General features: G+C 47.1%; 1 protein-coding gene across 1 annotated transcript in view; it reads left to right on the forward strand.

Moving 5' to 3' along the window:
- Positions 1-25,352, forward strand: part of LOC138250114 (histamine H2 receptor-like) — a 413,320-nt gene that overhangs the window by 361,616 nt on the left and 26,352 nt on the right. Inside the window, exon 3 of the mRNA XM_069204564.1 lies at positions 531-707. Within this exon, the coding sequence (XP_069060665.1) occupies positions 531-707 (177 nt within the window). The remainder of the gene's footprint in view (positions 1-530; positions 708-25,352) is intronic.

The raw sequence follows: 25,352 nt of genomic DNA on the forward strand, positions 1-25,352 counted from the left end.
GTAAATAAATAATTGCACTACGGTAGTGCAAGGGGCATGTTAATGAGCTCCTCAGGGTCAAAAGTTTTGTTATTCACACGAGTATTTTTCTTAAACAGGCATCTCTGACTCCTATAAATTAATGAATAAGTCAAAACTATGTCTGAACTATGCTCACAGAAAATTCTTTCTAAAAACAGGTCTTAAAATTCAGAATCAGTTTACACCTAAGACAGGAGTAAGACACAACTACTCATAAAAAAGCATCAGGTCTCAATTTGATACTCATCTTTCTTCAGTCTTAAACTATGACCATGGTATTCATGAAGGTTGAAAGTTTCACTTATGCATAAATTGCTTTATATAATATTATTGGGGTTTACAAAAAAAACTCAAAGTGAACATACCTTCTCAAATGAACTTTTTCATATACCCAGATCCTGCTCATCACGAGAGTGGTATCACACACAATAGTGGATGAAGTTCTAATGCAGGCTTGGAAGTACATACTCATTGCGTCAATTCAGTTCTGTCCTTTCTCTGTTTTTCAGCATCATTTACGAGGTGACCGGAATGTGGCTCTTTGGGAGGCAGTTTTGTAAAGTCTGGATCTCTTTTGATGTCATGTTCTGTACAGCGTCCATTGTCACATTATGTTTCATCAGCCTGGACCGATACTGCTCAGTTGTGACCCCCTATCACTATTCGAAGAGGATGTCCCGCCGACGGTGAGTAGTGAGCACCAGTCAAGAGAGCATGAGGGAAAAGAACATGTGTAAAGGGATTATGGAAGTCTTTTAAATATGCTTTCCAATCAGAAAATAGCATCTTCCCAGGTCAGTCCAATTTCTGATGATAACCAGATTACTAAATTGGCAAGAGTACAACAAGGTGAGTGGGGGACCTGCTGTTCAAGAAGTCAAGCCACATTATTTATTTCTATGTACTTATTTATTTTCAGTTTTACATAGTGGGGACAAGTCCCAATCAAGTATCAAAAAACTATCCTATTGAAACAGTACCAAAGAAACTGTTCACACACATTAAGAGTTTAGAGTATATTGGAAGAGGAGAAGAATTATAGGAACAAAGCATTTTAAGGTTTCTGTAAAGGAGCTGTACAGCAACCCCTCCATGGCATATCTTAGGCACCTTCAGCGAGATCCCTCCTGGGAGGCCTTATCAATGCATGCTCCTTTAGTAAACATGCCCAAGAGTCTTTTGATCTGCTTTTTGACCTTCAGTTGGATCTCGTGTTCGTTACATAGTCATGGCTTAAAGACTGGTGTAACCCAGACACCGCACAAACTGTACCCCTGGGCTACACTACCTTTGGACAGGTTAGATTACAGTGCCACGGGGTAGTCTGGCGATTATTCTATGAGATGCCTTCTGTTAGAGAGCAAAAATTATTACTAAAATCAGATTAACCAAAACACTCTAAACTCTTAATGTGTGTGAACAGTTTCTTTGTTACTGTTTCAATACAATAGGTTTTTTGACACTATACATGGGGCTTGTCCCCACTATGTAAAACTTAAAATAATGTGTATTAAAAGGTTTAATTTGAGAAACTCATGCTCGAAATGTAAAACGTGCATGTTTGAAAATGTGGTTGACATGGTGTCCGTCACTTTGAGTTCTATGTGAAATAAAAAATGACTGTGAAAATGTATTTTGATGAATTATAATCATTTGTAGTGACAAAAGTTGATTATTACTGATGAGCAAAACTAATGATTTGCAATTAACTGATGATTAATATATTAGTTATGGTTTGAATATTAGAATTGTTTTATTCTTCATGAATTGGCATTAGTCGAAAAAGCCTAACTTTTAGTATGTTTCCACAAGTACAGTGATGAAATGTTATGCTGACTTTAGTGAAATTCTTTTGCAAACATTGTTTATTAGCTCACAGTGGAAATCTACTTCTTTTTCGCTCTTCTCATTCTGTACTTCCTTGTGATAATAATTGAAAGTTTTCACAATGGGACTTAGTTTGTGGTAGGAAGTACTGAGTGCACAAGGAGGATCTGGTATTAGTCAAGAGTGACATTTGCAGGTCGAATTTTACTTACACATGAGAGAAAGGCACAGGTTCCTGCTTTGAATTTATTTTGTAGTTTAAGCTCTATCAAAGGTGAAAAAATGAAGTTTTCCAAAGCATTAAAAAGTGTGATAAGAGGAGATGCTTTCATTCTACTTAGAATAGGAGAAATTGCCCGGCCTGAAGGTACACCTGCATACATAGTAATTGAAGAGAAAGGTCCATCAGCATGTATTTGGTTAAAACAGTGGTGCAAAATAACAGAGAAAGGATGCTGCTTAGCTTTCCCTACTCATGGAAGTTTTAATATTAGAATTTTAGAAAATCTGAGAAAAGAGTACTTTATGAATTAAAGCTCCCCTCCAAGACCAGCACAATTCAAAGCTTTAGCTATTTGGGAGTCAGTAACCAGACAACAAGAGAAATTAAAATTTAAGATATGAATGTGCAAAGCTGAGAAAACATTGCTAGAAGCTTAATGGGATAATGAGCAGACGTTTTGGAGGACAGAAACCTTACAAGGTATTGGAATGTTTCCTGCAATTTCACAAGAAAAAGGGGACAGTGTCAGACCAAAGATAAAGAAAAATAATTTTGAAATAACTGAGTCGAGGTCAGGTGAAGCTAAAAGATCACTGACTTATAATAGGGATTCAGATGATGATGAATTTATAATAAAATTATTGAGAAATTGTCCTCCTCCATATGCAGCAGAAGAGGCAAGTCAAGGTGCTAGCGCTAGTCAAAGTGCACATCCAGTTGTAGTAACACAGAGTCAAGTACAGGTCGCAACTAATGTTCCTACTATTACAGTAACTCAGACTCATGTGATTCAAACTGTACCTCAGCCTGTAATATATTCTACAGTTCCTGTTGTTAGTTCTGCATTGGCATTACAGTACCAGTGGCACCACAGATTATTCAGAAAGTTCCCGGAGGGAAAGAATGATGACGCAGAAGGAAGGTCTCACCACAACAATGTCCAACTTGTGCGAAACCTGGAAGGGAAAGAACGCTCCAGCCTGGAGTTCTTCTTGTAGAATAAGCTATCATCAGTGGTACTTGAAGGCAAAACATCCCACTGGTTCATAGTGGAGAGCACCCAAAGATTCCCCGGCAGACCACCACAGCCAGGAGCACCGCCATGTGCCGCTATAGCCAGACTGCTTAATTTCTGAGCCAGAGATGCTATATTACAAAAGGCATGTGCACGTGGCCGCTGGCAGATAGAGAGGAGTAACATCAATGTCTACCCTACACCATGACAATACAACAACGAGAAACCTTCATTAGGGTGAAGCAGCATTTATGCCACTTAGATCTCCCTTACGCTCTGTTCTTACCTGTAAAGCTAGGAATAATTGTGAAGTTTGCATATATTTTTGATACTGCCACGGAGGTGTGGGACTATTTAGAAAGGCACAGCTATTAATTACAAGAGGAAAGAATCAGGACGCTGCCCAAGCGCTGGCAAGATCGATAGAAGCGTTGCAAAATCTGTAGGTGCCCTGTAATGATCAGACCAAGCTTGAACGGGACAAAGTAGTGGCAGACCTTCAACGTGACAGGTCCCTGGACAATGCCAATCGCTAGGAGCCCCTAGAAAGAGGGAGACATACAACACCAGAGATGAAGGCTCAGAACCTGAAGGATCAGATGACGAACAACCACTACCCACAGTCACACCAGTGATGACTGACAAGATACTTTGAACCAGGAACACTTACTGTTGGATGCCTTGTGGAGCTGCAGGTGTGTGCTGTGGGGGTGTCCAGGGCCCTAGTGACCACTCCACCATGTGCCAGCTCCCAAGAACTATATTATTATACTGTAGCACTATCTGTAAATGTTAATGCTACTAAATCTTAATAAGACTGGCTGACAGACGTACCATGAATTGGGATGGTGGTCAGTTTAAAGACACCAGTAAGGTAGGGTACGGAGGGAGTTGGGGACACCTTATTCAGTTACAAAACACTCCAAGAAGCACAGAACTAAAGGGGGCACACATGACCTGTGGGGGTTTGGGGCGCTGGCAGAGACGGGAAAGGGTCCAGAAACATCAAACATGACAACCATACATTGAAATTATTGATGAGGAATGTCAACAGACTGGGCAGCATAATTAAGCACATGGAAATGCACATGAAAGGTGCACAACGTGAGGCACTAAACTGAGGGAAACATATGGTAGCAAGACACTCCGGCTACACCAAAGGCGCCAGGTGAGTAGCGATCCTGATTAGGAGAGCAATAGCTTTTCATGTCACTAGAATATGGACAGATGACTTGGGTTGCTACACTGCAGCGTGGGGAAAATGGAAGGGAGAAATGATAGCCCTGGTAAATGTACATGTCCCACCTGGGTTGCAAAGAGACACACTGCAAACTCTGGGTTGTTTTCTTCTGGAATTACCACAAACTATATTGGGAGGGGATTTTAATATGACACTGGGCCCAGGCATAGATAGAACTGCCACGAGGTGAACTGCTCAGGCCCTAGTCAGAAACTCTGATCCTTCATGCAAGCACTGGGAATGTGAAATATCTGGAGGACAATACATTGATCACGACTGGCCTACGCCTATTACTCAGGAGTGCATTATACTTACTCTCATATTGACTATTTGTTTACCCTGGCTACAATGCTCTGTAGGTTTCAAGAAGCAGAATATAAAGAGAGTGACATTTCTAATCACTACCCCCTCAGCATCCAATTAGAGACCTGGAAAGCATGAGGAAACGGAGAATGGAGAATGGCTACAGGGATTCTGACTAACAAAAAAGTACAGCACCTACATAAAGCCACTAAACTTATTTTACAGAGAACGTTGACTCAGTAAGGGAAGCATCTACACTAATGGACGCTTACAAGGTCACTATACAGGGAGTGATAATATCAGGGGAAGTGGGAAATAAAAGGAAGAGAGGAAAACAATGTGAGGCATTAAAAATGGAACTCTTAAACCTAGAGAGGGACTATCTCCAGCAGCCCTCAAGGGCAGCAAAGGGCAGTGTTGCACTGAAACAAGAGTAATATCAGGCAATGACAACTGATGTGAATAAGTAGACCTACGTTGTACAGCAAAAACACATCTACAAGGTTGGAGAAAAGGGGGGCAAGCTCTCGGCATGGCTCAGTGGCAGAGAACGAGAAAGGGACTATATGCAAGTGATCATAGCCCCAGATGGATCGCCCACAGGAGGCAGCGACTACATGCATCTTTTTTATACACAGAATCTACACTCACCCAAGATGTACTTAAAAATCTTCATCCAAGATTGTCCATATAGGCAGTTGGGGAGTCCCAGAGCACTGACTCTAGAAGAATACTTAACAGTATAGGAGGTTTAGCTGGCTCTCACACAGCTGCAACCCAGCAAAACCCCTGGCCCAAATGCAGTCCCTGAGGACGTCTTAAAGAGAGTGGTCAACAAGATAGTTACCCCACTACACAAGATGTACACAGAGCCCTATCATAAAGGAACGCTCCCTATTGACCTTGAGACTGCAACATTGCATTCATACCCAAGGCAGGAAAACCTACAGATCTCTGGGACTCCTATTGGCCCATCTCATTTCTTAACGCCGCACCAAAATACTGGCAAATGCCCTGGCAAACAGTCTTGTGAAAGTGATCCTGGATCATAAATCTACAAACCTCAACTTATGCCACTTAGAAAACAACATAGGGTCAGAGAAAGGGTTGGTAGACTCCTTGGCCTTGGTCTTGCAGGATGCAAATAAAGCATTTGAGTATGTAGAATGGCTCTTCTTGTTTGAGATCCTTAAGAAAATGGGGTCTGGGCCCAATTTCCTGAGATGGGTCAAACTGGTTCACACAAACCCTAAGACGCGAATCAAAGTAAATGGATTCCTCTCCTGAGACATTCCGATAAGAAGGGGTACGAGGCAGAGCTGCCCCCTATTGATGATGCTTTTTGCCCTTGCTATAGCAGCCCGAGGAGAATGGATCAAGCTAGAGGCCCAGAAATAGAGATGGTGATGGGACATCACCTGGGAGGACAACATCCTCTTATACCTGACAAACTCTGAGTCCTCTCTAAGAGTGAGTGAGATTTCTGCAACCTACAGGAGGTACTCAGGACTGAGCATAAACTGGGAGAAATCCCTAATTTGCATTGTGGGAGGTTTGGAAACCACTGAAGTCCCTGCCCATGCCAATGAGGCGCGCAGAACATCATTTTCAATACCCATGACTGTGGATATCCAGGGATGAAAATACACACAATGTGTATACCTTAGCCCCACTCCTTAGCAGAGCAAAGCTGGCTAGTAAGCTCTGGAAACCGCTATTGCTCTCGCTGATGGGTCGGGCAGCAATTTTCAAAATGATTGCATTACCAGGTTCTCAAATTTACTACAGAATAACCCATATGAGATCCCAGACATTTTCTTCCAGACATTTAAAAGGTTAATAAGGTCATTGCTATGGGTAGATTGCCTAGTACGAATAGCTCTCAACCCTTCACCGCTTGGTATATGACGGGGAATAGCTTTCCCGAATGTCATAAAACAATACAAGGCAGCACAAGTGAGTGTTGTGAATTAGTGGACATGTGCCCCATTAGATGACTCTGCATTTCATTTGGACTGAGTGGCCATGACGAGTAAGGTTACCACGTTGTCCTGTACGGTGACAGGATGTCCTACAGACACACCGCCTGCTACCACAACAGTAATCTCCGTAGTACAGGCTCCATGTAAAAGTTTAAATACCTACAGATACACCAGGCTTTGCAGGCCAGGATGTCCCCGGGGGATGAGACTAAGAAAGAATTCCCACTAGAAAGGTGATTGCTAGATGTCACATGACCACAGAGGCAATTACCCTAACATGTAGTACAGTAATGATAAACACACAGGGCAACCTACACAAACTATAAGCACAATGATAGGTAGACATAGGGACATTTTATGACAAGGACTGAAGAGACAGCCTGCAATTCCCACAAGAAGGTGAGCTTTTGCCTGATCCAACATAAAATACTACACAGGGTATTCGATACCAGAATGCTTTTGCGGGTGGGGGACGATCAATGTTTATGCACCTGAGGTCAAAATAGCTCCTTCATACACACATTATGGGATTGCCTAGTTCTTCAAACATACTGGACTGGGATACAGAATAGTATTGAAGCTGCAGTGAGCTCAAGGATAGAGGCACAGGTACCCCTGAACTGCACTACAGACCAGACCAAGGCCCTCAGCACTAGCTGCAGGCGCGATCGACTGAATGCTATAACTGTTGAACTGCTCTGAACCGCCTCCATTTATCCTTAACCCTAGCGCTTGAGACATTGGGACCGGAGGGCATGCTGTACTTGGTCTCTGCCTGGACCTTCCTTGCTTACAGTCCCACTGCTGGAGCATTTGATAGCCAGCTGTGTTGAGAAGAATAGCTGCTTGGAAAACCTACTGGATCCGGCTGCCAACTTGAATCCTCACACAATCTGGTACATGTCATAAGCGCTGAGATGCCGCCTCAGCCCTGTAGGTCCAATCGGACTCCACGCTTCAAGTGCGCTTGCTTCCTTACTCCCCCCCCATACGTTGGCGCACTAATCTCACCTAGGGCTCCATGTATGCACCCTTACAGGTATCGAACCTAATTTGCTCCTTGGGACCATCACTGAAGGTGCTACACCATGGACATTCCTAACTGTATTCCTTATTAGAGTCTACTGCATTGCTTCCATATGGTGCAACCACATGTCACTCTCTCCGCAGTAATACAGGTCTAACTTGACCCCTCTGAGATATTACTCACTGGCTGCATTGGTTTGGCCACCCAGAGTGAGGACTGGTTTCCCATTATATAGACATTGAAGATGCAATTGCTGCCATTATACTGCCCACATACTGGTGCTTGTGACATGCCCCCTGTTTTACCCTGTACCATCCCAGTGTGACAATCGGCAGCCCTGCTGAACTGGGCTCCTTCTAGACAAACCCAAAACATGGGACGCCAATGTGCTACCGCTCAAGGCACACCATTGCCTCCGTCATGAGCCCCTGCAGTGCCTACTAAGGACGCTTCCGTGTCAGAACCTCCTGCCCACTCCATGTATTTGGAGGACAAATTAGACACCCTTTTGACAGCTACTGAGCACACTTGGACATCGTTAGAGGCCAAAATCATTACTGTAGCTGCATACCTTACGCTATTACATGTGGACCAACATAAGCTCGGGACAGGGTTGGTTGGTGGAACAGTTGGTGGAACAGTCACTTATGGACCTGCAGATGAAATCCCAATGCATGGACTCTTTCATACATAAAATATTGGAACGAGTTGGCATACTAGAAAAATGAGCTGAAGACATGGAGAGAAGATCTAGGAGGAATGACGTCGATATTGTGGGCGTCCCAGAGGGGACAGAGGGTCGAGATGTGGTACAGTATGTAGAACAATGGTTGCGGGAAATGCTTCCCCCTCATACTTTCTCACAATTTTTCTTGATTGAGTACACACCGTGTTCCTGCAAGGAATCCTCCACTTAGAGCCAGTCCTTGTCCGGTGGTGCTCAGACTGCTGCATTTTCGTGATGGAGACTTGATCCTACGTGAAGTCAGAAAGCTTACTGAGATCAAGGTGTATACCGCATATGTTATGTTTTTCTCGGATTATTCTATCGCAGTCCAGAGACAAAGAAATTCCTTTCTGGCAGTGAAACTGCACCTCCGTTAATTGGACTTGAAGTGTTCGCTTCTTTTCCCAGCGCAACTTTGTGTGGTCACCAATGGCATCACGCACTTCTTTAATTCATCTTATAATGCTTGCCGCTGGTTGGAGACTTATGGCCCTCATGCTATGAAAGTATCACAATTGAATGCTTCAACGAACTGGACACAGACCGGTTTCCTGCTGCTGCTGGCATCGCCCTGGATTCACCCAGCATTTGGCCCCAAAATCTACCCCTGACTTTGAACAGATCACCATGGAACATCAACAAGCGCTACAGCATGCTGCTACCCTCACAGAGGGGATGCAACACTCAAGCCCTAGAGAAGACTTGCTCTGTTCTTCCAGTGACAGGAGCTTTACTGCAACCTGGCCCTCTCATCAGGACTCAAGGCTCCCACCAGCTGTGACTCGGCAAGCAACGGATAAAATTGTTTAACTTACTGCTCGCCCTGTCTAATCTTTTGTTATTCCACACACTGTAGTGTTTGGTTTATGTACACCTAACCTTGGTTTCTTTACCCTTCAGGCTACTCTTAAACTGTCCACTCATGGTGACATGCCTTACTATGTTTGACTAATTGATAGGTGTGGTTCTAATTACTCTTATCGTGTTTGATAATCATGCTGTATTGGCACTTCCTGCTGCTTGTAATCTTGGAATAAGTTGCCACTTGTGTTTTTGCTACCCTCCTCACACAGGAAACTCCTTATTCCCAGTTACTAATTAGCTTGGGTGGGCGCTCAGTTTGTGCTCGTATGTTATTCACTGTTATTGTTTCCACGCCTATGTTCTACGGTTTCAAGGACAACATGCTGCAAAACCCACTCGCTTCCATCCCTATCACTGGGGAGTTTTCACTCTTGCACACCTGTGCAACCTTAACCCTGTTACTAGTGACTAGTCGCCACCCTGCCTACCATCAATCTCATGGCGTCCATTAAAGTTCTAACTTGGAACGTCCATGGCATCCATACCCCCAAATGCCATTATGCCATCTACTCTTACCTTAGACTCAATGCCATTAATATTGCACTGCTACAGGAATATCACTTAACACACCAAGAAGCAGTTAAATTACAGCACTGCCATGAGCAAATATTCACTTCATATGCTCATGGTGCACTACTGCCAGTTAAACCAGGGACACAGGTTATGTCAGATGGGGTGGTTGCCGACACAGAGGGCAGATATGTTCTTGTTAAGGGCAGACTAGATAGCCACCATATCCTGATAGGTAGCATGGATACCCCCAAAACTGAGCAAGTGACTTTCTTACACTCACTCTCAGGGGTTCTATTGTGCAGGAACGGTGTCACGTGGCTGCCGGAAGGTGATTTTAATAGAGTACTCGATACTACTCTAGATCGTTCATTCCCTCCACTGCTTCGCACAATTGCCTTCTCCAATGCTCAGGCACTAAGGCCCATATTTACACTTTTCTAGCGCCTCATTTGCGCCATTTTTTTATGCAAAAGCGGTGCAAAATTACAAAATACAATTGTATTTTGTACGTTTTTGTTGCTTTTGCATCAAATGCGGCGTTAAAAAAGTATAAATGTGGGCCTAAATGTCTGGCTACGGAACTGGGGACTAATCAACATTTGGTGCAGTCGCAACACGACTGCTAAAGTATACTCCTTCTACTCTGCACCCACTCCTTGCAAGTCAGGATTGATAGACTAGTGGGAACAATGGGACTCACCTCCTGTGTCACACATGTGGACTATCTGGGTAGCACCCATTCTGACCATAACCCCCAAAATTTACAGTTCGTGTGTGGGATGCAGGTACCACCCCCGGTCCCCATGTGGCGCCTTCAGCCAGTAGCACTGGACGACACATCCTTTCATTCTTCTGTTGCTACGGCTATTGAGGGATATTTAGATCTCAATGCAGACACCACTGCAGCAGGATCCACAGAGTGGGGTGTATTTAAGGTGCATTGCGGGGACACTGCCTGGGATTACATTGGAACATACACTGACAGCTTGACACTGACCTATTACACATTTGGGCCCAGATTTATGGTGGCCTAGCAACATTGCAACGCCACATTAGTGTAATTTTTTTATGCGAATGTGGCGTTGGAAGGGCAAAAATGCTGCGCCATATTTACAAAGTGGAGCAATTCTTGAATTGCGCCACTTTATAACCCCTTGCACCATATTATGCCTGCACCAGGCATAATGTATGCAAGGGGGGCGTTCGGGCGCTAGGGGGACTATGAGATTCCTTTGTGCCATTTTTATTGGCATTTTTTAACGCCTGCTAAGGAGCATCCTCCAGTTCTTCCACCCATGTGCTTGGCCGCTGCCACCCAAACCTACACTCCTGTTGGTGACACATTGCAGTTTTAGGGGTAGTATCTATCTCACAGACAGACAGACAACGCCTTACACGCCAGCCTTAGCTCTCTTAGGCACACCACAGGGGCAGCACTTTACCACCGCTGTGGAATTATCCACTTGGGTTGAGGCAGGAATACAGGTGATAGGAGATCTCTATGGAGACAGGAAGCTACTGACTTACAAGTAGCTGATGGACGAGTGGCCTCCCCCCAGCCTATTTCTCCTGCATGCATCCCTGATTGGGGAATTGGGGCAAAAATGGGTGGATATGATCTGCTAACCCCCTATGCATCCTACTCCATATTCTGGGTCAGGGGAGATATTTGGTGTGCTGGATGGCTGAATCTTTGCCTACACATACAGCACTAACACTCACAACCCTTCAGGGGCAATGGGAGGGAGACCTTGACCACCCCTGCACAGTTAAGGAATGGTGTGCCCTGCTAGCGGGTCCTACTCACATACCTTGAAATGCCTTTTTCCATTTGATTCACATATATATTGTACATAGGTCCTACTTCACTCCTGCCAACTTAACCGGGTATTTTCACCATACTGATGCAGCCTGCCCTCGCTATGGGTGGGTAAATGAGGATATATTACATATGCTCTGGGCTTGGTCTCGACTACAGAGCTATTGGCGAGGAATAATGAGTCGCATCAGCCACTGTACAGATAGAGTCCTCTCCAACTCATGGGAGTTACGTATACTGGGATTATAGCGCAGCAGCAAGAAACACAGAAATACGTCCCGATTTATAGATTTGGGATTAATATTAGCCAAAAGACTGATCACGTGCAGGTGGAAATCTCCTGACCCACCACACCTCACATCTTGGATGCGCACATTCACTAACTGGGTAGAGGCCGAAAGCGTTGCCTTACACAGGAAAAATGCCTTAGGACTTCACAGACACCCATAGCTAGCAGCTGGGATGCCATTATGGCTGACCTACACATTGATATACCTGATGTTTCCCAATCACTAGATGTCCAGCCGTCCCGTGACAGAGAGGGGGGAGATGTGATATGTGCCAAGCAGCCTTCAACTATAAGTTCCCTGGCCATGCTTGCTGCGGAACCGCGCACTCCAGCCGCATATTGATTACACAAATAGAGTTTTTTTGCAATGACAGAGCTATGTACACAAGTTGATACCTAGATGAACAGTACTGATAATTGGGGATAGGGTCATAGAGCTGGGTCTAGCAGAATTGTTAATACTAACGTTACTCTTGCTCAGTGTTCCAGTTGCCATTGTATGGGCCCCTTAACTGTTTATATCTGGCATTGCGCAATATTGCCAATGTGAGCAATACACACTTGCTGATCTTTTTCACTCATATAGCCACATCTCTGCTCATGACTGCCTACATGCCTGCTGCCTGTTTCTCTACAACTAATTCTACAGATACCAAGTGAGATGCTTTAGGCCTTGCCCTATGCAAATAACAACTCAATCTGTATGTCTGTAACCTGATACTGTTCCTATATAAAATGTGCATGGCATTTCTGTAATTGGTTAACTGCAACAAAGCAAAAACAGCAATAAACAGAGTAAAAAAAAAAATGAGTATATGTTGAGTTAAAGAAAATAGGTTTACGAGCGTAGGGGTGCCCCAAGAAATTTGGGCAAATATACCATGATTGATTTCAATTCTGCATGTATTTTTAATTTAGCATTGGGATTGGTGATAGATTCACGTTTATTATTTCAGTTTCAGTCCTGAATATGATAGCATGGTACGTAGAGGGCAGGTTTGACAACATGTGAGTGTTTATTTATTCTGATGTGACTTTACTTGTATTGTAGTTACCCCTAAAGAAGGGCAATGGCCTGAAATGCATTGGGTATGATGTCAACATAGTTGATTCAAGGGGAATGGTGAACCCCCACATGCTGTCTGAGAAACGCCTGAGTAGGCATCTTTTTTAACTTTACTGTACAAACTTACTGTTGCAGCGACAAAGCAAATACATTATACTGAAGAAAATATGGAAGAAACTTTCATAATCGAAAAAAGACTGTTGATCAATCTCCAAATTTTCACTTCATCGTGTGCAACTATGTGGTATTTCCCATTGGGCTTCTGCAGTCTTAAAATAGGGGAATTAAACAGACTTCCCATTATCTTCTTCAGGACACCTTGGGCCAGATGATTCAAAATATTATGCACTCGCAAACGGCGAAATCGGACGTTTGCGAGTGCAAAATCGTGGTCTGCAATGCATCAAAGGCATTCGCAGACCACAAAATAGGAATCGCAAAAATTGCGATTTTTTGCATAGCGACCTGGATTTTGCGAATCGCAATTTGCGATTCGCTAAATCCAGGTCGCAAGGCAATTCTGCAAAAAATCGCAAATTGCGATTTTTCGCAGAATGGTATTTTGCACATGCAAAATACCATTGTCTGCAACCAGGTGGTAACCTGGTGCAAAATTTAAAAATGCAGTAAAACTGCATTTTTAAATTTAATATGTAAAGCACACATGCCCTTTTGGCATGTGTGTACTTTACATGGTAAAAAAAAAAAATTGGGGTGCAGGAGATGTTGAGTCAAAAATTTGCTAGCACGGTGTTCTGTGTGTGGATTTCAGTCCTTGTTATGTCAACTTCAACTTTCCAGGGCCCAGGGACTGGACAGGGCACCACTTGTCAGGGCAGGAGTCTCAGTACAGTTTCCAGGTGCTGGCAGAGGAAGTCTTTGATGGCCCTGAGACTTCAAAACAGGAGGTAAGCTCAGTTCAAACCCTTTGAGATTCTTCTCAAGCAGGAATGCACAGCAAAGTCCAGTCTTTAGTCTTTGTCCCCTTTCACGGGCAAAAGCAACAACTGCAGGATAGCCCAACAAAGCACAGTCACAGGCAGGGGCAGCACTTCTCCTGAGCTCTTCTCCTTGGCAGAGGTTCCTCTTGAATCCAGAAGTGATCTAAAGTCTGTGGTTTTGGTTCCACTACTTATACCCCTTTCGGCCTTTGAAGAAGGCAAACTTCAAAGGAAAGTTTCTGTTTACAGGATCCTGCCTTGCCAAGGCCAGGCCAAAGGCACACACCAGAGGGCTGGAGACTAATTTGTGGTTGAGATCTGCAATTCGCTTGGTGGTCAAAGCCGGAACAGACGTAGCAAATGTTTCCATTTCTGAATTAGTTGAATACATTGATCTCTGCGTATTGCATGGAGAAAGCTTTGCAGACACTGGTTTTGGAGTCTGGGGGCTACTCCCAGTAGTACCTTGAGCGTACAGTGGAACAACTGGGCCTGTGCTTACAGGGACTGCTAATGCTTTGGGTCCTGTCAGACTTGTCTGATTCTGCTGAACCATCATCCCTGCACTTTGACCTGTTAATACTATATGTAAAGTCTGCCCTGATTGATTTTGGGCAATATTTGGGGTTGTCGGTACTGGAGAATACATGGGCATCGTCTGAATCTGATTAAGATTTTGTACGGGTGCGGTCACATTAGGTGCTGATTCCATGTAAATCATTTTTGTACTTGCCATTATCTGATTCACAACTGGGCTCATAATTTGCTGTGCTGAACTAACAACAGGAACTACTGGATAAATTGTTGGTACCTGCATCACTGAACTGACAGATGTACTTGAACCGAACTCTGTTAAACTGGAGCTGTTGGCACACTTTAGACTACATTTGGAACCACTCTCTTAACTAGATTATATGGCGGGGGACGATTCATTAAAAGTTGATTTATAAACTCATTTTCTGAGTCACTGTCAGGTGCCGTTGTCTTTTTATTCTCATCTGCTTTCTGCTCTGTCTTGTCTGTCTTCTTCTTTTTTGTTTTAGGTTTTGTACTCCCATCACCTTCTTCTGTAATGACTGAAAACATTCTCACCACATGTAATGTTTTCTTTTCTCCACATTCTCTGTTCCTCATCTCATCTAGCTTCTGCTAGTGTCTTCTCAGCTCTCCTCATTCTGTTCTGAAATGTTTCTGTTTCCTTTTCTCTCGCAACAAGTTCCCAAATAGCAAGCGCTTCAAATTGTGGGGGTCTTGGAGGAGGCCTTAATACGCACAATACTCTCCTCAAATTTTCTAATATTCTCAAATAAAAAGTTTTGGAATATGGAAAAGCCAGTGAACCCTCTTTCTCTGTGAACTTACACCACTGTTTAACCCAAATGCATGCTGAAACTCTTCTTGCCTCTGCCACTTCTTATGCTGGTGTTCCTATCTACTCACCCTTCCTAACTGAAACATACACATCTCATCTCAGCGCACTTCTGAAAGCTTTGCAAAATAGCATTTTTGCACAAATTTCAGTCAATAATACGAATTTCAACAAAACCAGGAAGTAAATTGAATCCCACAATTTTTTTCGCAAGCTTTTCTCAACCAATGGCGACGCAGTACTGTCCACTAATATGTGTGCCGCTTCTCATTAACCGACCTATCTCCATGAGGGACTACTGACATCACACTCACTTCACTCAGCAGCTGCAAGTCGCTTCACAACTGTCTGTAACACAACTTACACATACACCAAATACAAAATATTGCAAGCACTAGAAAAACCAAAACCCTGTCTGCTCACTATGGGTAGGACTCAAACACTTTCAAAGCTGTACAACTTACACATCTGACTGTGGCTTTTGCAATTACACAAGTAAGTCTTGACCAGCAAATCTCACCCTGGTTGACATGGATCTGCCACATGCACTCAGGATTCACCTAATACCAAGAAACACCTGACACTCACTCAAGAAAAACTAGTTATTGTCAATGGCGCCTCAAGACCAATACTTCACTGCAGACAATACTTTATCCAAGTGTCTCAATACACTTGTATGTTACCCTGGGGCCTTAGGCTAAATGGACCCCATTGTGGCCTCAACAACAACAACCCCAGACATTTTTTAGCACATAGCACCACAATGACTTCGAGTATGACGACTCCACAAACACCTCATATTATCACACTTCATCACAATTTGTGCCAAAAAAGCACTGCAAGCGCAAATCCCTACTTACACATCCACTGTACACTTGTAACACAATGCTCAGATTTCATCAATATCTCAAACTAACGATAAAACAACTCAACTACCAAATTTGTCATCCTTACCACTCATCAAATAAATGGTTCCCCTCCTCAAGGGACTGAACCGTCATCTGCTACTAGCTTCTGTTAACAAGTTTTTCCTCACCCTTCGCAGGATTTGAAAAACGCTTCCTTTCCTCAGGCTGATGGATCTTTTCACTCAGTGAAGAGTGTGGTAACCATTTACAATAAATTCTACCCAAACAACAATTTAAACATAATAGCCCTCATTCCAACGCTGGCGGTCGGTGATAAAGCGGCGGTAATACTGCCAACAGGCAGGCGGTAAAAAAACAATTGAATTATGACCATGGCGGAAACCACTCACACAGACAGCCACTTTAACACACCAACTGCCACAGTGGTAGCAACAAGCATTGCAGCAGTTACCGCCAACAGCCAGGCGGAAGACAAGGTTCCGCCCACTGTATTACGAGACACCAATCCGCCAGCTTTTCCGGGGCAGTACCAACGCCATCAAAAGCACAGCAGAAACAGTACACAGAAGGGAAACAACTCACCTCTGGACACTCAAGGAAGAACCACGACGCCATGGAGCCTGAAATACAGGTGTTACCCATGCTGGTTTACCTCCTCTTACACCAGGAATACCAACACCGGCAAAGACGAACACGGTGAGTACTGCTGCTAGCACACAAGGGGGGGGAACAGAGTGACACACACACGCAACACCCCTACCCCCAACACCATACACACAAACAGATGCAATAACATTAAATCTCCAACTCATACCCCTGAGGAATAACACAAGGACAAAAGGAAGTGAGTAAAGTCAGAGTAATAATATAAAGTTCCAGAAATATGCCCTCAAAGCACAAAACAGTATCTACAATATATACAAATGGAGGGATACTGCCCAGTCCACAATGTCCGTGGGCCACAGGGCCATATCACATAGGCCAAGGCCCTACTTGACTCCTGCCTCAATATGGAGAGAACACTGGGGCATCAGGTCGAAAATACACAGGCACCTCAGGGGTAAGGGGTATGGGGGCACCTCAGTCGGAAGATGGTACAACGCCACTGCTCCTGGAGGGGGCCACATGGCCATCACTCTGTCCTGGAGAGTGCAAAGCCACAGTCTCTCTAGTGGGTGGTTTGCCCACTGCTTGGTCCTGGGGAGTGCAAAGCCACAGTCTCTCTAGTGGGTGGTTTGCCCACTGCTTGGTCCTGCGGAGTGTGAAGCCACAGTCTCTCTAGTGGGTGGTTTGCCCCCTGCTTGGTCCTGGGGAGTGCAAAGCCACAGTCTCTCTAGTGGGTGGTTTGGCCACTGCTTGGTCCTGGGGAGTGCAAAGCCACAGTCTCTCTAGTGGGTGGTTTGCCCACTGCTTGGTCCTGGGAAGTGCAAAGCCACAGTCTCTCAAGTGGGTGGTCTGCCCTCTCCTTGGTCCTGGGGAGTGCAAAGTCAGTCTCTCAAGTGGGTGGTTTGCCCACTGCTTGGTCCTGGGGAGTGTAAGGCTACAGTCTCTCAAGTGGATGGCTTCTCCACAGGTTCTGGAGGGGGCTTTGTGCCTAGTGTGCTTCATCATGGCAAGGAGGCGGTGAGTGGATGCCTTCTTCCACTGGTTCTGGAGGGGGCTTTGTGCCCAGTGTGCTTCATCCTGGCAAGGAGGGGGTGATTGGATGCCTTCTTTCACTGGTTCTGGAGCGGGCTTTGTGCCCAGTGTGCTTCATCCTGGCAAGGAGGGGGTGAGTGGATGCCTTCTTCCACTGGTTCTGGAGGGGGCTTTGTGCCCTGTGATGCAGATCTTCGGGAGTGCAAGGTCACAGTCTTCGACCCAGGTGTCACACCTACAGTTTTTGCAGGGGCCAGGATGCACTACAGCCCATGGTGGGACGATTACACACTGCCTGCCGGTGGTGATGGCTGCTCAGTGGTGGCAGTGGCGGGGCTGGCGGCGATGGTACCAGTGGTGGAGGGGAGGCACCAGCCCTTCCCTTGCAGCCTCGGACGGCTGCCCACTGGGGCTGCTGCTGCTGGCAGTGGTGCTGGTGGCAGTGCAGGTGGCAGTGGTGGCGGCAGTGCTGCCAGGGCTCAGGGGAGGCTCCAGCCCTTCCCCTGCAGCCTCGGACGGCTGCCCACTGGGGCTGGTCCTGCTGGCTGTGGTGCTCGTGGAGGTGCAGGTGGCGGTGCTGGCGGCGTGCTGCCGGTGGAATGGGGAGGCTCTAGCCCATCCCCTGCAGCCTCGGGCAGCTGAAGTGCCATGGCTGGTGCTGTTTGTTCAGATGCTGCTCCAGCACCAGGCTCCATATCCATCCTGACTGCGGCGTCTGTGCCTTTGCCAGTTCCCTTGGCAGCTGGTGTCCCCTTCCTGCCCTTGGCAGCTGGTATCCCCTTCTTGTCTTTGCCAGCTGGTGGTGCTTCCTTGCCTTTGTCAGCTGGTGGTGCCTCCTTGCGTTTGCCAGCTGGTGGTGCCTGCTTGCTTTTGCCAGCTGGTGGTGCCTCCTTGCCTTTGCCAGCTGGTGGTGCCTCCTTGCTTTTGCCAGCTGGTGCTCCCTTTTTGGCTTTGCCAGCTGGTGCTCCCTTTTTGCCCTTGGCAGCTGGTGCAGGCACACTGGCTGTGTGGACGAGTGTCTCCTTGGAGCCTTTCACAACTGCAGTGGCTGCAGAAACGACAGTGGCCGTGGACTGGGTGGCTGAGGTGCTAGCCTGGGTCCTGACCACCCTGGCCTGAAGTGAAGGACGGGGGGAGGGGCAGGGAATAGGTCAAGGGAGGAGAGGAAAAGCTTTTTAGGGACACTAGGGCTGGAAGAGGGTGAAGGTGTGGGAGTGGAGGAAGAGGGAGTGGTCTGTCTGCTGTGTTTGGGTGCAGGTGCATGGGCTGGATGCTGTTGTGAGGTGGAAGGCTGTTGGGTGTCTGAATGCTTGCGTTTGTGTACTTTGGGAGGAGGGGACACAGACACAGTGGGAGAGGACACAAGGGACGTGTGCTTGGATGTGGGGGTGGTGACTGCCAGTGAGAGGCGTGTAGTGATAGGCGTAATGGTGATGGGGGTAGTGGATGAGGATGTAGTGCATGCAGGTGTGAGTGGAGACGCTACTAGGAGGGAGGTGGACGAGGAGGAGGAGGGGGACACAGTGGAGGCAGTTGATGTGTCTGCATCTGGATAGTGCTTGTGTAAGTGCCTGTGGGATGAAGTTTGGTGCTTGTGTTTGCCTGACCCACTTCTGTGTGTTGATTTGGGTGTATGCTGGTCTGATGGTGTGCTTGGGGTAGGCTGGGGTTGAAGGGAATGAGACTGGGTAGAGAAAGTTGGAGGGAGGAGGCTAGAAACAGGAACAATGGCTGCCATCAGAGAGGAGGCCAGAGCCTGGAATGATCTATGTTGGGCCGCCACGCCAGAGTGAATGCCCTCCAGGAATACATTTGTTTGTTACAAATGCTCTGCCAGACCCTGGATTGCATTCACTATGGTTGACTGCCCAACAGAGATGAATCGCAGGAGGTCAATAAACTCCTCACTGAGGGCAGCAGGGCTGACTGGGGCAGGTCCTGAAGTGCCTGGGGCAAAGGAGGTTCCCACCCTCCAAGGTGAGCTGGCAAGAGAAACACGCTGAGGGGCTGCTGGGAGGGCGGTGCTGGTACCACCAGGGAGCTTCCATCGGAGGAGGTGTCGCTGTCTGAACTGTCCCATCCAGCCTCCGCCGTGGTGCACCCCTCGCCCTCTGTCCCACTGGTGCCCTCACCATCGGTGGATTCGGCCTCATGGGCCATGTGGGATGCATCTCCCTCCGTCGTCGATGCCTCTGCTCCTCCGCCAGATGATGCTAATGCAGGGGGGGAGAGACAGAGGATACACTTTGTCAATGCCAGCAAAAACACCACTGTTGGCGTACACAACACACAGGGAACAGCCCTATGCACTACAGTTACAATGCTAGTCACCAGGCCATGGAGTACTATGCCTAAAGCCAATAGCAGCACACCTGAAACATACAGGACCCTGCCCAGTAGTAAATGCCCACTAGCATATTTGGGGCTGGAGTGCATCGGAGCCTGCCCCACATGGAATCTACCCTGCCATGTTCACCCTGGCCTAGGGGCACCCACAGGCCCACATCCCCCACCCAGATAACACCCCACCATGCACAATTTTCTGATTCTGCAACTGTGCTCACCCCCTTGTGGTTGCTGTGATGCCTTCAAGCGCCCATCCAACTCTGGATAGGCCACCGCCAGGATGCAGAACATTAGGGGCGGTCAGGGTTCGACGGGCACCCCTTCCTCGTTGGGAGGCCATCCCCAGCTGGGCCTCCGCCGTATTCCTTGCCCAGCAGTGCAGGTCCTCCCACCGTTTGCAACAGTGGGTGCTCCGCCTGTAAAAAGACCCCCAGGGTCCGCACGTCCTTGGCGATGGCACACCAAATACCCTTTTTCTAATGGGTGCTGACCTGCAGACAATGGTACATAGGAAATGGGATCAGCCATAGCGTCCGGCCTGTTACACTCATGGCCCACCATATCCCTCCCATCCCCTTACGCACAGACATTGACCACCATACATGCAGCACTCTGCCCAGGACCCCTCAGCCACTGCCACCCTTACACGAGGCTTACACACATAGCACTCCATGCATTTATGCCCCATGCATCGTGCTCACAGTGTACTCACCTGTTTGTCTGGAGGACCATAAAGTAAACGGTACTGGGGTAGGACCCCATCCACTAGTCTCTCCAACTGCTCCGGAGTGAAGGCAGGGGCCCTTTCCCCAGAAACTCGAGCCATGGTCACTTCCAGACACAGGTCACAGCAACACTTGCAGTGTAGGTCCTCTCCTATTGAAGGTCAGGTATCAAGTGAGTGAACAGATAGAAAATGGCAGTCACATCCGCGGTGGTGCATACCGTCACTGCTGGCATACATCACCATAGGCTACTGGAACCCATAGGGCCCAATGATAACCAATGAGGTGTTGCACGGCGGTCCTCGACCGCCTCCCGCAACGGCGCACAACGTCAGCGGAATTACCTCATTTCCACTTGTCCCTCAACACAGGTCAGGCGTCCGCCATTTCAGGGGGGAGTAGGCCATGGCACCTAACTGCGTCACAGCAGACATAGGCAAAATTACGGGAGTACATGTTAACATACTGTTTCTGTCACAACATGCAAGACATTTTACTCTGAGGATATGTTTGAATATGACCATCTGCTCACCGTTTTTCAACCTAGAGTTCAACCGCTGAGGATGAATAGGAGATGGAGACATACCCCCGTGTACAGACCCATGGTGGACCTGGCAACAATGGAGGACAGGCACATTATCCTCACCTACAGACTTGATAGGGCCACAATCCAAGAGCTGCGTGCCCAGTTGGAGCCAGACCTGATCTCAGCTATCCTTCACCCCACTGGGATCCCCCCTCTTGTGCAAATCCTATCAGTGCCACATTTCTTGGCAAGTGGCCCCTTCCATGTGACAGTGGCCATGGCAGCAGGGATGTCACAGCCAATGTTCTCTAACATGCTGGCCAGAGTGTTGTCTGCCCTGATGAAACACATGAACAGCTACATCGTTTTTCCCCAGGTGAAGGATTTGGCCATAGTGAAGGCTGACTTCTATGCAATGGGACATATCCCCAACAACATTGGTGCTATTAATGGTACACATATTGCCTTTGTCCCCCACCGGTGAAATGAACAGGTGTACAGAAATTGAAAGAGCTTTCACCCTATGAATGTGCAGATAGTGTGCCTGGCGGACCAGTACATCTCCCATGTGAATGCAAAGCATCCTCGGTCGTTGCATGATGCCTATATCCTGAGGAATAGCAGCATCCCATATGTGATGGCTCAACTCCAGAGGCACTGGGCGTGGCTAATAGGTGAGCCCAGGGTCCCCACCCAGTGTATGTTGGTATATTGGTGTGGGTTTGGCCCTTAGGGTGAGTGTCTGGCTAACAGGTATCCCTCAATATTTGCAGGTGACTCTGGTTATCCCAACCTCTCATGGCTACTGACCCCAGTGAGGAATGCCAGGACAAGGGCAGAGGAACGTTGCAATGAGGCCCAGGGGGCGAACAAGGAGGATCATTGAGTGTACCTTTGGCCTCCTGAAGGCCACGTTCAGGTGCCTCCATCTAACAGGTGGATCCCTGTGCTACTCACCCAAGAAGGTCTGCCAGATAATCATAGCATGCTGCATGTTGCACAATCTAGCCTTGAGACACCAGGTGCCTTTTCTGCAGGAGGATGAGGCTGGAGATGATCATGTGGCAGCGATGGAGCCTGTGTACAGTGATGAAGAGGAGGCAGAGGAAGAGGATGTGGACAACAGACAACTATAATACAACAGTACTTCCAGTGACACACAGGTAAAACACTGTAACCTCACGATCCATCGCTGTTTTGTGAAGTAAATTTTCTCTAGCTGGCTGCTGTTCCCACTACAAAGGCCACTTTTTGTACCCTTTAACATGTCTATTTGCAAATATTTGTGCCCTCCTGTGGCTCCAGGTGTATTGACTGCAGCAAATTACAGGTCATACCTATGTATACATCACTGTACAGCCTATTTGCAATGTCTACAGTTGTTAAACAACTACATCCTTAAATCATTTGACATACACCATACTTGTTTTTTCTAAGGGTATTTATGTCAGTGCTGAGAAGTAAATGGGGATGTGCAATGGGCATAGGTGATGGTGGAAGAATCCAGTCTATTGGTATCACAGGTGCATTGTCCAAGGGGGCATAGGAAGGGGAGCAATGTCAGTTCAAGGTGGACAGGGTAACAGAGTGGAACACAAGGGTGACAATCAGGAGTTTCCTGGCGGAGGTCTTGGCAATGTTCTCTGGCTTCTGCCTGGATCACAGGAACCGTTTGTGGGGTGGTTCTCCTTCTGCAGGGGGTGGGGTGCTGGTGGCCTGTTGTTCCTGTGGCAGGTCCTCCTGTCCACTAGCGGCAGTGGAGGTGGAAGGCTGCTCATCATTGTGACTAGTGTCAGGGGCCCGTTGGTGTGCCACTGCTTCCCTCATGGTGTTGGCCACGTCTGTCAGCACCCCTGCAATGGTGACCATGGTGGTGTGGATGTCCCTCAGGTCCTCCTTGATCCCCAGGTACTGTCCCATCTGCAGCCACTGGGTCTCCTGCAACTTGGCCAGTATCTGGCCCATGGTCTCCTGGGAATGCTGCTATGCTCCCAGGATGTTGGAGAGAGCCTCGTGGAGAGTCGGTTTCCTGGGCCTGTCCTCCCCCTGTCGCACAGCAGTCGTCCCAGCTTCCCTGTTGTCCTGTGCCTCTGTTCCCAGAACCGTGTGCCCACTGCCACTGACCCCAGGTCCCTGATCATCCTGTGTTTATGGGGTTGCCTGGGGTCCCTGTAGTGGTGAACACACTTCTGATTGACGTGTCTTGAGGACAGTCGTATGGGCCCGCTGGGTGGGTGCTGTGCTGGTGTTTCCTGTGTGGGGAGGCTATGTGGTAGGATGGGACTGTGCCTGGGTAACCAACTGTCCAGAGGTCCCTGACGGGCCAGGTTGGTCATCCAGATCCAGGCGTGCAGAGCTGCTACCATCACTGTGGGCCTCTTCTGTGGGGAAACTGGATGTTGCTGGCACCTCCTCTCCAGTGACGTTATGTGGGGGTCCTGTGGGGATGTATATGCAGTGTTATTGTTTCTGCATGTGACATCTTTTGCATGGGTATGTTTCCCTCTATAGTTATTATTACCAAGACAGCTTTGGCTTGTGTGAGTTGTTATTTGGTTGGCTACGTGATTGTCACTAGTGTGCATGCTGCGGTGATGGGTGTCCATGCAGGGCTGTGAGTGGTGAGGGTATGTGATTGCACGCAGGTAGGAGGGTGAAAGTAGTAAAGATTTGATTTACCAGAATCCAGTCCTCCTGCTACTCCTGCCAGGCTCTCAGGATGCAGTATTTCCAAGACTTGCTCCTCCCATGTTGTTAGTTGTGGAGGAGGAGGTGGTGGTCCACCGCCAGTCCTCTGTGCAGCTATCTGGTGTCTTGCAACCACGGAACGCAACTTCCCCTGTACGTCGTTCCACCTCTTTCTGATGTCATCCCTTGTTCTGGGGTGCTGTCCCACGGCGTTGACCCTGTCCACGATCCATCTGCCATAGCTCCATCTTCCTTGCAATGGATGTCTGCTGCACCTGTGATCCGAATAGCTGTGGCTCTACCCGGATGATTTCCTCCCCCATGACCCTTAGCTCTTCCTCTGAGAACCTGGGGTGTATTTGTGGTGCCATGGGTGTAGTTGGGTGTGTGCTCGGAGGTGCGTGGATGGTGTATGGGTGATGGTGTTCTGTGGCTCTGGTTCTGTGGGTGGTCCTGGTGTGTCTTTCTCTCTGTTGTAAATTGTTTGTAGTGGTAAAGGGTCATGGGTAATGTGTGTGTGTGTTTTATAGTGCTGTGTGGGTGTGGTGTGTGTATGTGTGTCAGGTGTGTGTAGTTTGAATTGTCCAATGTGGTGCTGTTTTGTTAGTGTGTGTGTATTTTGAGCCCGACGGTATGTACCGCCAATGGTTTACCGCGGTTCAATGTCCACTGCGGTGATTCGTGGGTCATAATGCTGTCGGAGTAGTTCTGTTGGCGTAACGGTGTGGGTTTTGCTACTGCAAGTATATCACTGACCTTTGGTCTGGCGGACTTGTGTGTGTGTCTGTATAGTGGTGGATTTCTATGTGTGGGTCATAATACAGGTAGCAATATATCGCCGTGGTCGCGGTATGTTGCCAGCAGCCAGCATGGCGGTTAGCGACACTTACCCCCCCCCCAGCGCCTTGAGACTCTCACGGGTGTGTAGCGCGCTGTGTAAATATGATTGATTAATTGATTGATTGATTACCGCCAATGTCATAATGAGGGCCTATGAACCACGTGGCCACCGAAGAACACATCAATCAATGAAAACTTCAATGCTTTATTTATGACCACAAAACCAAAGTCACATAAATTGAGTGCAAAATCAAATTGTAAAGATAAATGAACACCATAGGCTGACCAAATCTATGAAACAAGGTTAGTCTACTCAACATCAACACCATTAGCAATTCAAGAATAACAATACATAACAATATATCACTTGTGAGACCGAGATGTTTCAGTTCAGACATTGAATTTATTAGTCAAGACAATTTGCAAAGATTCAGAATTCGGGGATTGAGACATAAGTTCTCCCTACTACTAACCAAATCAAGCCAACCAAGCAC

Source organism: Pleurodeles waltl, chromosome 1_2, assembly GCF_031143425.1.
Source record: "Pleurodeles waltl isolate 20211129_DDA chromosome 1_2, aPleWal1.hap1.20221129, whole genome shotgun sequence".
Classification (NCBI taxonomy): Eukaryota; Metazoa; Chordata; class Amphibia; order Caudata; family Salamandridae; genus Pleurodeles; species Pleurodeles waltl.